Below are 16181 nucleotides of genomic sequence, written 5' to 3'. Positions count from 1 at the left end.
GGAACCAGTGAAGTCGGCAATACCTCGGTGTCAGAGTTATGTCGCGTTCCGTTGTGTTACTTAATCTAGTTGTTACCTCTCTCCAAAACCCCTGCAGTAACGGGCAGCCCCAGAACATATGCAAAAACTCGGCATTTTCCAAGTTACACCTCGGGCAGGCTGAACGGGCCCCAAAATATTAATTAATCTTGGACGGGGTAAGGTATGCTCTATGGAGAATAAAAAAGTGTATCAGCTGGAAGCGCGCATTTCTGGAACTTTTCCAGGCTCTTTTTACCAGTTCTTCCCACGGTTTCTCATCTATGGGCATGCCGAGATCCGCCTCCCATTTAAGACGCAGGCCCTCCAGGGGTCGCCGCACTTCTTGAGTGAGCAGTTGGTATAGAAAAGTGACTGCCTTGATCGTTCTGGCCGCTATCACTACGGACTGACAGGCTAAAGAAGTCGGAGGTTCTGCCAACCCTTCTCTCCAATGCTTACGGATGGCTGCTGTTAGGGCAGCATGTAAAAGGAAATCACTCCTGGGAAGCTCGAATCGCTCCAATAAATCGTTAAAAGAGCGTAAGGTATTGTTCTTGTAGAGATCTCCAATAGTGGATATCCCCGCCTCCTCCCAAGCTCGCAATCCTTGCCAATCCCCGCCATGGGGCAGTGCCTCGCAGGCCATCAGTGGGATCTCAGGCGCATACGGGGGTCCCGGCCGCGCTCGTCTACTGGGCATTGCCATCACTTACCTAGAACATGATAAACGTATTTAAAAGTAAGTCATCTGCCATGGACTTACTGATATGTTGGAATGTCATGACTGAGGGTCATGGTCTGTGAGGGACCCTCTGATACAAGGACTTTGAAGTTGGCATTCCCTTCCTCTTTCATACCCTTCTTTTTGAACAGTAGTTGCAGCACTGTAATTTATTTTCATCACATTAGTATTAAGATTGATATTGCTATATATCTTTCTTGTAACCTTATTATACTTAGGCTTTCCTGTTTTCAGTTTCTATATTTGGTAAATTCTGGTGTTTTTTCCCCAGTGTTTTCAAGTGATTACAATACCTTAAACGGTGGTTATCAGTGGTTACACATTTTCACACCATTAAAAACAGAAACAGTGTTTTTCCGGTGTTTATGAAACGTTTTGCTTTTATTATTGCTTGCTTTCTGCACTGATTTTCAAGGGTATATAGACAGAGTACGTACAGTGTATATGAGGTCCAAATACATTTTTGCAAATCAAACGTATTGTAGTACACCATACAATACTTTTTCAGTGAGTCTTTGGTCATGTGCGCTAACTTTTTCCTTCCCATGTAAACTTTTTTCTGTGAAAAGGCACTCTCAACATTGAAACCTGAGATGGGCAATGCCAAAACAGCCAGTACACAATTTGCTAACTCTGGCCACTGACATAGCTTTCCATGCCAATAGTGGTTCACTTGAAGATTACGATTCTCTGGGCAGGTTCTAGAACATTTTTGTTGAACTGGCTGCTTATGCACTCAGAGTTATAGAAGCAGTCAAACGTGAAGCAAAACTTTTCAAACGATGGAAAAAACTCTCCACAGTGAGGTTTCATTCACTTCAAATGCCATGGTTGGTGAAGGGACACTTCTATGCAGCATTGCAAGCCATTTCTCATACATTGTAAAATGAAAGTTCCTGAATTGCTTGTCAACATTGCTTTGCTTACCAAGCGGCAAGCACTCTAACATGGAACATGTTGCAGTGCCAAAGCCACTAATGATGTCGGCCAGCCTAATCTCAAGGAGATGTTTCACATCTACACTAATTATGCTGAACACTTGGCACACAAGGGTGTTTTCAGACTCTAGTTGTTTTATTATGTCCACTACAGCAGTTATGTTATCCTGTAAAAATCTAAGACTGCAGTAGAGTGTACTTTTTTTCACATCACTATCTATATGTGACCATAGATCCTCACATTTCTTGCCTTTGGCATCATCAATTCTGTAAACGGTTGCCACATGGATAATATAGCATTCACAGCCCCTTGGGCTGAGAACCATCAGCTAAGTGACACAGTTGGGATGACTCTTTCTTTGATGCTACACAAAGAGGAATATTTGCATTTTAGTTTCCGCGCATAACAAAACAGTGCGCCAGAATGGACTAAAAAGTCAATAGCATTCTTCATTAACTTTGAAAATTGTAAAGATGCTTTCAGCATATCTAACAAGTGGCAAGGATCTCTTACCGGGAAACACTTCAGCTCAGGTATCGATTTTGACAGGTTATCACACAAAGTTTTCATATACGTAGCTGAATCAAAACAAATGCAAACAATATCACTCCAATCTTTGAACTTGGAAATAACCTTTTTGCAGCAGCATTCTAAATGACATTGCGTTCCATGTTTTCCAAAAGTCTGGTGTCATGTTTTCATTACTATCCCAGATGCTTGGTGATAGCACTCTTTTCACATATACTTGTCACTATACCCTGCATTGCATGTTTAAAACCTAAGGTGTTGGCAATTCACCCACTATCAATACTGACTAACTAGAAACTGGGGGCAGATGTATCAAGGGTTTTTACCCATTCTCTGTAGGTAAATGTGATGGCACATATTGGGAAAGATTCTTACGAAACCAGCCATTTCAACTATCAGTGAAAGAATCAAACGCAGCCAAAATGTCAAATATGATTTTGATGTTTCCTGATTCTCTACAGTTTATAAAATCATTAAAGAAGACCTAAAATAAGTTTCTAAACCTTGCATCTTTAGACCAAATCTACAAAACTAAAAAAAGCAAAAGGAAGAAGAAATAGTATTTTAGTGGCATCCCTAAACAACAAAACTCAAGCAGAATAATGTTAGCCCAGTCTTTCTTGCTGTTGGCTTGTATAACATAGTTAGTTTTGTATTGGCCCCTTTAGGAAGAAAAAAATGACTTTCACACTCCTTTTCCTTTCTTTGAGTAGCATTTTAGTTTGTGGTTCTGCAGGGGTTTTTTCAGTGTTTATATGTTTTCACTGGTGAGGGCTATTTCCCTTTTGGTGGGGTTTTATCAGTTATTATAGGTTTAAACCTTAAACCGGACAGCCTAATTATACTCTACCTTCTTGCTTTCTAATATTTGCTGAAATTTGTCAAAATTACTATTAAGCTTTGTACCATCCAAGTTGTACTTTGAATTCAAGCATTGTCGAAAATAAGTATATGCAAATTAAAATAAAACCTGCTGGGATGTAGAGAAAAAGGCATCCCTTAATTCAGAATTCTTAAATTGGAGAAGACCAGCCCAAATTACAAAAAGTTCCCTGACTATTGAACCAACTGAGTCAATAGTGCCCTTTGTTCAAATGATTCACCCAATCCATTCTATTCAAAGTTATGATGAATTCTACATTGTAACCCCCACCATCAACATTTGTAAAGAACAACTTTAGTTGGGTACATTCTTTTTCGGCTGATGTTTTGCAATATTTTTAAAACTTGGAAAGCTCAATCTGCTGGCATCAAATTTAAGGCTCTGTGCATAGCCTATAAGGCGCTGCATAGTATCGGCCCTGGGTTTTTAAAACATTCCTTTCAGATATATACTCCTGGCAGACAGCTGCGATTGCTAGGGGCAAACCTCATTACTACTCCCAGAATCCATAAAGCTAGTTGGGGAGGTAGAAGCTTTGTTGTTGAAACCGCTAAGCTTTTGAACAATCTGCCATCCCACATCAGAGCTCTGCCCACCCTCATCTCCTTCAGAAAAGAGCTAAAAACGTGGCTCTTTAACAACTAGGCTTCTTCCTGCTCAGGAGCAGACAGCCTCAAGTCACCTCGGGGTATATGTGCGCTTAACAAATCGCTTTAGCATAACATAACTACCTACTTCTATTAAAAGGACAATCAAATTGTAAAATTTCCAGCAGAGATGTAGAAGAAATTAAACTTTTTTGTGTACATTATAAACAAGAGTATGAAGATAACCAAGTTACATTGTTCATAAGATGTATAAGGCTGCTACTTTTAGCATGTGTAGATTTATGGAGCAGAAGGTTCAAAATGCAATATGTGACTATAGAAAATTGAATGACTTGAGCAAAAAAAGTAGCAAGCCTATGACTTCTGTGTAAGACAAAACTAAATGAGGGTATGTGGCAGTTTCCGACTGGATAGGAGTGGAAGGGTACTAAGGATTTCAACACTAGTTGAGCTTCCACAAAATCCAGGATAATCTAATTACACACAAGGAAGCTTTGTGCTGAGCTCAAAGATCTTTGTGCAGGCAGTGTAGAAACTAAGCATGCCAATGCAGTAGTCAAGAGCTTATGGTCTGGACAACAAATTACCCTATAATTGGTTTAGGTTTTAGTTAACTATTTAATATAGGAGCCATTCAATTGCCCATTCTTTGAATGATGTAACAGTAGCACTGTAAGCTAAAGCACGCCTCAACAGTCGTCATTTATTACTGTCTGTAGTTGGAGATATGAAACTGGGTAAAGAGTTTTTTCCTCTACATCAAATCACCACTTAAATATCTAGCCTCTCTGTGGAGGCAAGTTGAGGTGGCTGGCCTGTATATAGAGATTTGGTTTGGTAGACAGTTTAGCGTTGGACTTGGAGCAAATGGTGGAGCTCAGTGAAGCCTCGTGGGTGGTTGCTGCAGTAAAGGTTCTTTTGGTCTTGAGGATAAATTTGATTGTGGGCTGCCCAACATTGGAAGCAATCCTCAGTCCCATATAGATTCTAGAAAGTAAAATACTGCTCACGTGCTGAAGCCGGAGTTCGATGTCCTCCAACAAATTTTCAGTGAGGTGGTCCAAGACTTGATGTTAAAAGAAAACCTCATAATCTTAATTGTGGTATTTCCAGTCCCTTAACTAACAAATGGAATCTTCACATCTCACCAGCTAGCCGCTAATCTTTAAACTAGTTTCCTGTGGCTAGGCCTATCGCCATTGAAGCCAAAGCACCTTGAGCCACCCATGATACTGGATCACTCTTCCTTCAACATAAACCCCTTGTCTGTAGTAGTAGAAGGTAATGCTTTTGAATTGGAAAAACAAAAGAGTACTAAGGTCATTTTGTGATGACAGGAACTCTCCTGATTGGATTCTGTGAAAATTATTCCCTTCAAATATAAAATTTGGGGTAGGGGGGGTTTGGATTCTTATTTGACTGTATTGGATGCATGTCTTTTTTAAGTTAGTGTGTTCTATATAATACTCGCCCATTTAGTTGATTTCTAAATGTTAGCTTATTCTTTATTTAGTTAGATTCACAGTGAAACAAAGTTATCTCAAATTGGTACTGAGTATATTTTTGGAAAGTTATTGTTGATTTTAATGTTCCTAATGCAATAGACTGAAATATTGTTTTTAGATAGGTTTAATTTGGGTTACAACGTATTAAACTATTTGATGTTTAAAACCGTATTTACAAGCACTGCACAGCATTAATAGTGATTTAAACCCTCTCTGAGTGAATTTAGTAACACATTCGAGTCTTGTTGCCTATCTTAAGAAAATGTGTGCCTACTGTGACACCTGCTGCCTTCTGATAGCTACGAGAAAGTTAGAGCACAGATTAAGCACCTTTATCAGCAAGGAAGGAACTTATGTAGATGCTCACTAATTACTGTTACCCACAGGAAGTAGGGGTACATTGGTTATTTTGTAACTTGTCTGTTGCTACATGTAATTCACTCATACGGTCATAGAAAACAGGGGTTGAAATTCCTAATTTAATCGTTTATTTTTTTAATTTTTATTTGTACTGATAACAATCTCGAACATTATTTTTCTTCTTCAAACCCTCCGCTGTGCTGTACGTGGATTACAGTTGTGCAGAAGTTGGAATTTTTATAGATGCAGAGTAACAGCGAAACTCATTCCATAGGTCAATCTAGACTGCAGTATTCTTGCCTAGTAGGAGGTTAGAATAAATGCTCCTAGTTCTTACACAAACTCCTACAGGATTTATTTTAGTGATGGCTACCAGAATGAGGATTGATAGATCAATTTATCTGTTATCCATTATCAAAGCATTCACGTTCGCAATCCTAGTGTTCTTGCTGTTTGCTGTGTGACACAGAAATCTAACCCATTCCTAGATTGAAGTATTTTATCTGGATAGGCCCTTGACTGAGACCAGATTGGCTGCTTGCAGTGACTGCAAAGTACTTTTAAAATGTTGTAGTTGTCTTTTAATGTGGATGATTTTCTCTCACATCATTGGATTTCAACAACTTTGTCAGAAACAGTATAATTTTAGCTGCAAACTCAACACACACATATGCATGCATATTGACTAATGCTTTTTTTGTTGTTTTTGTTTTAGGTTCTTCCTCGTTTATACATTGGAAACTTCAAAGGTATGTTTATGTCACTGTTGAGAGATCTAGGCATTTCTGCTTTCTAGTTGACTTGTATTATTCATCAGATCATGTTCATACTGGTATAAATGCCAGCTGGCAAGTATTATGAGCCACCACAAATCGCCTCTCATGAGAAAAGAGAAGGACTTCAATTTACAAGGCTTTGTTGAAAACAATCTGAAATCTAGTTAAATAGTGGTGCTTATGGGAAACGGCAACTACAACGACTGTCGAACAATGCCTTGCCTTTGCAACACGGGCGAAATAACAAACGTGTCTGAACCACGCTTTACATTTAAAATGCAAGTCGTTACAACGACATGCATTAGGTCAAGCGGTGTTGGACTTTAAAGTCTAACACTTTCCCTACTGTTAGGGTGACTGGAGTTGGAATAGTAAATGATACTATTCCAAAGTCTAGCACCCACTAAGGCAAGTTGTAAATGGAATGCGTGGTTCAGACGCATTTGTTGTTCTCCCCGCTTTGTTATGGAACGTGTGGAAAATGAATGTGTGGTTGTGTTATACAACCGGAGCTTATATGAATATAGTATTGGTCCATCTATTCTCCTGATCCTTAATGAAAATCTAAGCTTCCCAGGGACATCACAATTTCCTTTCATTTGTTTTGGTGGATAAAGATGATTCAATGATACTGGTGTCAAAATGAGCACGGATGTATTCCTTTCACACATCATTGTTTATAGTTGTGACTAGACATTTATTTGTTTCTCATTTCCAGGAGTATTGTTTAAAATTTGCTGTTAGTTTGGATTTCATAGCATCTTGGTGTGGATGACTGTTCAATGATGTCTGTACTCTTTCCTTGCCTATACTTTTGGTATTTTTAAATGGGGATACAACTGAAGTCAACTGTTGGTCAAAGTTTTTTGCATGTGTTTGTGGATGGCTCAGATCATTTAATCCCGTCTACATGATCTCAGGCTTTGAATTTTGGATACCTTAAACAAATCTGTGGTTGGGGAGCTCTAGGTATGTCTATGCGTCTAGGTGGAGAGCTGCTCATTCTCACAAAGAATATCTGTTGCACCTCAGCATGAAGGATGCTGTCCCGGAACTGCAAATCTCCTTGGTTTCATTTAAGACCGTAGAAGGAAGAGGGGATGGTGTATTTTCATGTATGGCACCCTGCTGTTTTTTTCTGAAAGGCTTATTCCCTCTTTGCATTGTGTGCATCCTCGTTATCTTAAAAGAATTGGAGCAAAGGTCCTTCCTTCATTTTCTACCAAGGTGTTTGGATAGTGGAGGTGTGCCAGGACAACACTTGTTCCTTAACAACAACTTCTGGAAGAAGACTTTATGATATGCAAGGATTATTGCCAGACGCATTTGATGTTTCTATGTGCTTCTCCCAATTCAAGATGGTGAGGAATTATTTCTGCTTTACTGAGAACATCCTCAAAACTGGTACTGTAAAAGGGGTTAAAACCTGGTTCCTTGTGTCGCAACGCTTATGGTTCCGTATTTGTCAGGTTCTACATATCCTTGCACCTGCGTCCCTTGTTTCTTTTCTGTTTGGGATTCTTTGTTAAACATTTAACTGTTTGTTTTTGGAATTAATTGTCATTATGCTTGCTCTTTGTATTTTTTCGTTGTATGTATTTTCTTGTGTATTGAATATTTTGCAAGAGATTTTATTTTTTTTTTTATTTTTTTTTAATTCATGCATTTTCTTTTCACTCATAGGGGGCCACCTTGTTGTGAATATCATGGTCATTTTTCCACGAGCTGCTTTTTTCTTTTTGGTGCCCTATCTAGTGCCTCCATTCTGTTGAAATTCTGGAGAGCAGTAATGTAGCTTCTGGAGAAGGTCACCCTTATTACCATTCCACCAGAAAGAATGTAAAGATAGGGGCTTTGCAACCCGTAATTGACAATGACAATCTGAATCTGCCCACACCAGATTATTATGCCTACATGGCCTTTATGCCAACCAAATAAAGTGACTGTTTTTGTACAAACAATGAGAGTTTTAATCTGAACAATTTTAGAATATATTTGATGTTGTAGAAAGAGTAGTTCTCCATTTAAGATCTGGAAGTTACTTAGTGTTTCCTAAGCTGGGGGTTTGTACATTCTTACAAATAAGACACACTCACACCTATTGTCTAGTCCAGTAAATCTTTGTATTTCATTTAATGACTTGATGCATAAAGTATTTTGAACATATCCTGCATCCATAATGGCACGCTTTACTCAGAATTCAGTAACTGCAGATAATTGTTTTTGATTTTGATGACTGTGAAGGTATCACTCAATAGATATCTGCTGTATGTGCTGTTTTTTTAGGTCTCGCCTGACCCAGCGCATGCGCTGGTCTGGCGAGACATTTAGTAGGTGGGTTTGGAAAGTGCTACCCACATTTTTGTGCTGGCTACAAGCGTCAGTGCACGATGGCGTGCACGCGCACAGCTGCTCCCCGCATTTCCCCCTCCCTTCTCGCCCAGCCATCCTGCACCGGCCTTGAGCACCATACCCCTCCCCCCTGCTGCTGCGCGCGCATCCCATCGCGATCACTTTTGCTTTCCGAGTGATCGCGATCTATAACTGCCGCGCGGCCAATGCTTGTTTAATAGCGTATTTATTTTCGGAACGCTCCGGATAGCATTTTATTTGACACACGCCAGCTCTTTTCCTAAAACAATGCATCTCCTTTCAGAATACACTATCTTTATGTCTGCTGTATCCACGGTTCCCCCATGCAAAGTCTAAATGTTTTAATTAAACGATAAAAAATCGGTGACAATTGAATCTGCGCCTTGCTGTGTCGGTGTAATGTGTCCACTCCAGGGCTAATTTCTATTTATTGCTTCAAAACGTCCCTTTCAAGGCTCTGAGCAGAGTCTCCCTCCCCGGGCTCTGCCGCGGGCTTGTAATGGCCGCGCCTTTACTGAGTGATGGCTCTTGGTACCGCCCTGTTGACATTCAGGTTAACTATTGCCCTGCTTGTGGGGTGGGGGTCTGTGCTACCCTCCCTTCCCCCGCTCCCCCTTTCTTTAAGTACATTTTTATGGTTTGCCACAGCATGTGCGGGGCCTCAAAGGCATCCGAGCACTGTACAACAATTAGCATTTTTTTTTTTACCGAAACAGTTCATTGTTAAAGGGAGCAAGATCACAGTAATCAATATATATGCAGTGTTTCTTTACAGCCAAACGCATATAGCAGTCTTTTGGCCAACATACCTCCAGCAAAGAACTGTGCAGTGTGCACATTAGTGTACAGGCCAGGGCTGTTTCTTATGTATAGTCCTATGCTGTAAAGTGTGCTTGTAAGACACCCACAAGCAGGTGGGTTGGTAACCTGGACAGTATATGTGCGAGTGCACCGTGCAATAAATATCACATTTATTTCGGCAGTGGCGCGTCAGTGAGTCACGCAGCTCCTTCTTTACACCAAGAAGTGAAATTAGTGCAATATCGTGATTCCCGCACGTGCTGATGTTTTTAAATAGATCTACGTCACTGTTAGGTTTGTCTGACCCATGGATATTTGGGGTCCTTGTTGTAGCGCTGCATTCCACAATGAGGTTGCTTCAGAGCACTGTGGGGGTGCATGCTTACAGTGCAGGGTTACAGTCTTACGGCTATTGCCTACAGATGAACCATGAGATAAAACACAGTACAACGGTCTACGCTCAAACGTTCTTTTTATTAACTGTGGTATCGGGTCCCTCACTCAGGGTCATTGTTTTTGAAGTAAATATAATATAAGACGCACATTATTTAATGTTCAGGATCTTCCATTCTTTGTGAAATTCTTTTATTCCATGTTGGTATATTTAATGTGATAGACCTATACATGGATGTGCATGACCTCACATGCCTTGGAATATGTAATATTTTGGGGGTATATTAAATATGACGTACTTAACAATTACAGTGCCTGACGCCATATACTTTAAAAGATTGTATTTAAGTTGTCCAGCTGTGGAAAAGCAAATGTTAATGGTCTGAGTCAAACATTTTATCGTTCCTTTCAGATTTGTTGGAAGTGATGCATCTCCTTTGCCTGACTTCGACTAGGGTCCCTGGCTCTGTATGTGCCATTCGGCACTTGTTTTCTCCTGTCCCCTTCGCTGCCCTCGTCATTCTGTGCCTTTTTCTCCTTCTGTCCCCTTCGCTGCCCCGTGACACAACCGCTCACACACAACCACACACACAACCACACACACAACCCCACACACACAACCACACACACCCACAACCCCACACCCACAACCCCACACCCACAACCACATACACACAACCACACACACACAACCACACCGTCCGTGCACACTTTCACCAGGCACAGACACCATCAGTCGTTAGTGCACGCTTTCACCAGGCACACACACCACCAGCCATCACTGCACAATTTCTACAGGCACAAACATCACCAGCCGTCAGTGCACGCTTCCACCAGGCACACTCCACCGGAAGTCAGTGCACGCTTTCATCAGGCACACACACACACCACCAGCCGTCTGTGCACGCTTTCACCAGGCACACACACACACCACCAGCCGTCAGTGCACGCTTTCACCAGGCACACACCACCAGCCATCAGTGCACGCTTTCACCAGACACACACACACACACACCACCAGCCGTCAGTGCACGCTTCTACCAGGCACACACACCACCAGCCGGCAGGGCACACATCCACCAGACACACACACCACCAGCCATCAGTGCACAATTTCTACAGGCACACACACCACCAGCCATCAGTGCACACATCAATTGTTAACGCATCCACAATTAACTATTGTAGCAATCGCAATATGGCGCACTTTGCTTTTACACATATTCATCTAAAGCGCAGCATGCCACCATTGCTACAAAAATAAATACACATTTTTTTTACCTACAATTTATAGACTTTTGTTGAAATTGGTGTTGCAATATTTAGCAATGCCAATGGCTCAAACTTTATTAATGCGAGACCTATTGCATTGCAAATGCTTGTTTGTTTCTAGAGAATTGCTGGTCTTTCCAATGGGGTGCATTTTGTAAGGCTCTGAAAAGTAGATATGGGGCAGATATTGCCACGAGAACCAGATATCAAGAGAGCATAAATAGGTTACCTGTGAACTGGTAATGATGGAAAGAACGTCATCATTAGCTACTGAGCTAGGAGCAGGCCAGGTGAAAAAAGACCTGAATGCTCTCATAGATTTTTGTATTTTTCCTTTCTGAGACAGTTAGTGGCTTGTTCATGAATGAGTACAGCTTCCTGGTAGAATTAGAATTAAAAGAAGCCCTAATCTGGCAGATGAAGAGCACAGCTTCCTCTGGATTTAATACATTTCTCTACTTACACAGGAGGAGAAACTAGATTTCACATGATTTCTCCTAGGAGAAGTGCACCCATCGAAGTTCAAACCGATGGGTTAGCAGTTTTGTTCTGTGTGTTGAGAGGTGGGTAGGAAATCTATGCGTTGGTATGGGGATCATACATGGGGTTTCCAAACAATCAGCAGAAATGGCCTCTATGTTAAGTTTTATATTGAGGTTAACTTCCCATGGAGTTCCAGCTAGCATGGTCAAATTTAAAGGAGAGCTAATAGTAATAGCGACTTGAATGAGGTAACTATCTGACAAGACCAACAGAGTGATACCCGTTGGATCTATCAGGTTGGAATCCAAGACCATGAACTCAAGGATATGGTTAGCCGAATGAGTAGCCATGGAAATGCATTAAATGCATCTATGAGTTTCAAGGTCTCCCCAAATATTGAAGTTAGCAAGAGCTGAAGAATGGGAAAAGAAGACGGTAACTTGACTGGATAGGTCAAGAAATTTGCTTTTGAGTTGAGAGGTCTGCATGCCAAGGTGAAAATCTAGACTAGAGAGATGGAGAGTAGTAGAAGACCAAGATTTTAAACAAAGCATTCTGGTCATTGTAAATATGTGGAGTTCAGAACAGTGGCCCTTCAGTGAGTTGGTAGAAAGCAATGCACATTTAAGCTTGGGTTGGTAGGAACCTAAAAAGGGAATCTAAGGACTTTGGAAATGATGAGCAACCTTTTGATAGGAGACGTACTTGAGATATACAACTTTGAGTGGAACTTCTTAATGAAGATTCGCCTTTTCTTATTTGGAGTATGGCCTACTGAGAATAGGAAAGTATGGCATTACTTAAGTGCCCCACGTCTTCCTGGCCCATCAGCGCATCCATGGTACAATGGGGCTTGCCTTTGATTCACCACCTGCCAGAATATATGTGGATTAGTGGTGAAGTCAAGTGCCAAAGGTCAGGCAAGCCCTGGCAGGCTTGAAGAAGCTGAAACCAAGCAAGTTCAGAGCATAAAAGACTTGGAAAAAAAAGCAGTGGGAAAGAGTTGATCAAAGACAATCCAAAGTCAACACCTAATACAAGGAACAAAATAGAGGAATAAGAGTGAACAGTAATAAAAAGAACATAAAGGGGCTAAGAGTAAAAAAAGAGCGAACTCCCCACACAAGTAGTGGATGCAACACACAGGCCAACCTGCAGCCAGACGAACAACAGTGGTGCAGATGATTGCAATCAAGGAGCTTCCTGCAGCCACATTGTTTAATAACCACAGACTTCACAAATGCAAGAAACTTAACTTCGTTCTTTTATTTAGTGTGCTTCTAGTTCTAATGTCTAGAATTCTTGCATGGTCTGAAGTAAACCTGAGCAGCGTTTGTCTCTGCTCCTCGATCCTATATTCCAGTTCTGTAATTGTGGCATGTGCTCTCTGGAGAAAAGTTTCGCTAGGAAAGATAGCTCGCCGATATCATGTGACCACGAAAAGGTAGGACTTTTCAGGTTTCAAAATTATTAATTAGCATAACATTGATGTCATTGCAAATGACATGAACTGACTTTTGCCCTTGTGATGTCATTGCAGGGAGCTAACCGGACTAATTTCCCAGTACTTGCTACAGGATGGACTGGCTAATAACAGAAGCATTCTGGGAACACTGAGAGGAGCCCTCGTCATTTATTAGTAGTACCTTCATTCTGCTCGCACATACCTGCTAATGATCACACACAACCAAAAGACTTGAATGCAAAGGATTGATAGTCTGTTGTCCTCATTGTCCTCAAAGCGCTACTTGCGATCATCTGTTCATGCTTGACTGGGGGAAATTCACAAGTTCAGGCAGACAGAGATTGGGTGCAGGCCGGATATAGGAGACCGGTTAGTCCAGCCAAAAAAGTTATATTCTGATGGTCCAGCACAAAAAGTTTTAATCTTGGGGATTTCTCCCTCACTTGTAGATGAGTGCAGTTTGATGCCACCCAAGGGACCAGGACCTGGGGAAGCACCTCTTTGGGATCAGTTATTCACTTTAGAAGAGGCCGGCAGGCCAAAGGCAGGTCCAGTTGCAGCAGGTCAGCTGGGCAGTTGCCGGGTGGCCTCTGGAACTTGTCCCTGTGGCTCAGAACATGAGGTCAGCCAACTGACCCTTGAAGCAGGTCCGATCTTCCTTCGCAGAGGGCAGGGCAGACATCAAGCAGAAGGGCAGTTCTCTGGGGAACAAGGCAGGCAGCATGGCAGTCCTCTGGAGAACAAGGCAAGCATCAGGGCAGTCCTCTGAAAACAAGGCAGTCCTTCCTCTGTCATCTCCGGTGGTCCAGGAGTGTACTGAAAAGTAGCTCAAGAGGTCCAATGTGTATACCTGGTGCCATCCATTGAAGTGGAGGCATTTTCTAAGCTACCCCCACAAGTTCTTCCCTTCCCCTGCCAAGGCTGCAAGACGTCTGGGGTGACAGAATACATGGGGGTCCAGCGATGCAAATTATTTGCAGATAACATATCTCTGAATTGTATCAGGGAAATCACAATTTTGCCTGAAAAGTGTGCTAAAATTGGTAACTACTATATGGTTCCTTTAATTAGTAGTCCTAGACCAGTTTAAAAGACCATCGTTAGTTTTTTTTTTTTGTGGTTATTTTTCTAAATAACTGTGTTCCTTGATGGAAGTTGGGGAGCCATCCCAAAGCTTGTTAACGTTAACCTTTGGAGGGAAGTGCCTTTTCAGGTGCCCAATTTGACAATGGTTGAGTCTGCAATCCATTCTCCTGTTGTATGATTACGTGGAAGGTAGCTGTTACCTCAAATAAATTCCTCCTTGACCACTTAATATTCAATTGGATCCGGATATCCAAGGCAAAGTTGCCCATCATAGTAACATCCATCGGATTTATTTTGTTCATATATGCTTTTGCTGTCTCTAGATGATATCAACCCAACATAATTTTTTCCAGCTCATTCCTTTGACGTTTTATAAAGCTGTGCTATTGTGGATGAATCCATTATGTAATAGCTTTGTAGAGGCCTTCTTGTCCCCCGTGAGGGTATCCAGGTGCTGGCAGGGTTCAGTTGATTAGCCGAATAGTCGGGTCTCCAGGGACTTTCGGGAACTTTAGAAGAGATTGGGAGGTCTGTAGATGAAAGGGTAGTTCGTTCCATGTCTTCGCTGCTAGGTAGAAGAAGGAGCAACCTCTGCCTCTGCTATGTCTAATGCGGGGGAATTAGAGAAAGGGGCACGGAACTGAGGTGGCTGATGGAAGTTCAGCCAGTGGTTCAAGTAGGCGTGTCCACAATTGTGTAGGGGCTTGTATGCATGGGTCAGGAGCTTGAGCTGGCATCTTTTCTGTACAGGCAGCCAGTGAAGTTCAATGCATGCAAGTTAACTGTGCAATGACTCTTAATAGTCCTTATTTTTCAAACTGAATGTTTTTCTGTTTTTAATCTATGTGCAGCCTTGAACAAGTGGACAAAATAACTCACCTAGAGGAAAAACTAATTTTGGTGGAGCCTACATCAATAGGATTACAATTTGTTAGGCTGATGATACCTGGGGCATCCATCAAAGTGATCACTTTGAAATAAGCAATTGAATTTCTCTATGGCCAATGCACTTTACTTCCACTTCTTGGCATTGATGGAAAAGAGGAATCTAATCCACAAAAATTGATCGAGTCTCCTGGTTAACATATGATTGACAAGTTCTACAGGGAGTCTTGCTATTTTAATATTCTGTGTTATCTGTTCATTTAATTGTTCCTGTTAAATGAGTGTGTATAAGAAAGCCATTATTTTCTGGGAATTCAGTTTTAGTAAGGATTCTGAATCTTTTCTAGTCAGACCTGATCCATTGAATTGAATGTAAAGTTTCTGGCCCATTAGACCACTGCTTATACTTTGTTGATGAAGGCGGGGCGACACTCGTAAAACTGATATTCTCTTCTTAAACTTGATCAACAAAACTGACTTTACCCAGTGATGCTTTCTGAACCACAGCAGTCATTTGCTATTTTCTATCATTAATTCCAACAAGTTGCAGCCACTCTGGACTCCAGGAAGTGGCAAGTTATTCATCAAAATTTTCATCCATAATAGTGATACAAGATTTTGTCCTTTTTATTACTTTTACTGGATGACAGTTTGTCTCTGAATTCTGATGTTTTAAACTCGGCTACGTACGAATACGATCTTTCCATCTGGCAGCTATGGTATCTGGTGTTGGCAGAAACCAAAGCACTAGAAAAGGCCTTTGTTTTGCAACGGGTCAGTGTGAGACCCAAGATAAATCAAAGTAATTGCATTCCTTCGCTAGCCAAGACAGAAAACCATACAATGCTGTCTTTCGAAGATGGGTACTAAAGACCATTTCAAGTTCAATGCAGAAAACGTGGTCACATTTTGTTGAAATAAAAATGTGCCCATGCTGGCAGTAGAGCCTGATCACAAAGCTGCTCACACCAGATAATGAGAGTGATGACTGTCTCATTACTGTTCTGGGTAACCAACTGCGCCATTCCCTCGTTGTTTACCTGCTTTATCAATGCCTGGTA

The 16181-nt window shown here is 41.3% G+C and overlaps 1 protein-coding gene across 1 annotated transcript in view; it reads left to right on the top strand.

Moving 5' to 3' along the window:
- The window catches only part of DUSP22 (dual specificity phosphatase 22), a 377647-nt gene that overhangs the window by 79494 nt on the left and 281972 nt on the right, over window positions 1-16181 (top strand). Inside the window, exon 2 of the mRNA XM_085607156.1 lies at window positions 6302-6335. Coding sequence (XP_085463282.1) covers window positions 6302-6335 — 34 coding nt within the window. The remainder of the gene's footprint in view (window positions 1-6301; window positions 6336-16181) is intronic.

The sequence above is a fragment of the Triturus cristatus genome, chromosome 5_2 (assembly GCF_964204655.1).
Source record: "Triturus cristatus chromosome 5_2, aTriCri1.1, whole genome shotgun sequence".
Classification (NCBI taxonomy): Eukaryota; Metazoa; Chordata; class Amphibia; order Caudata; family Salamandridae; genus Triturus; species Triturus cristatus.
This window is presented reverse-complemented; position numbering and strand designations above follow the sequence as displayed.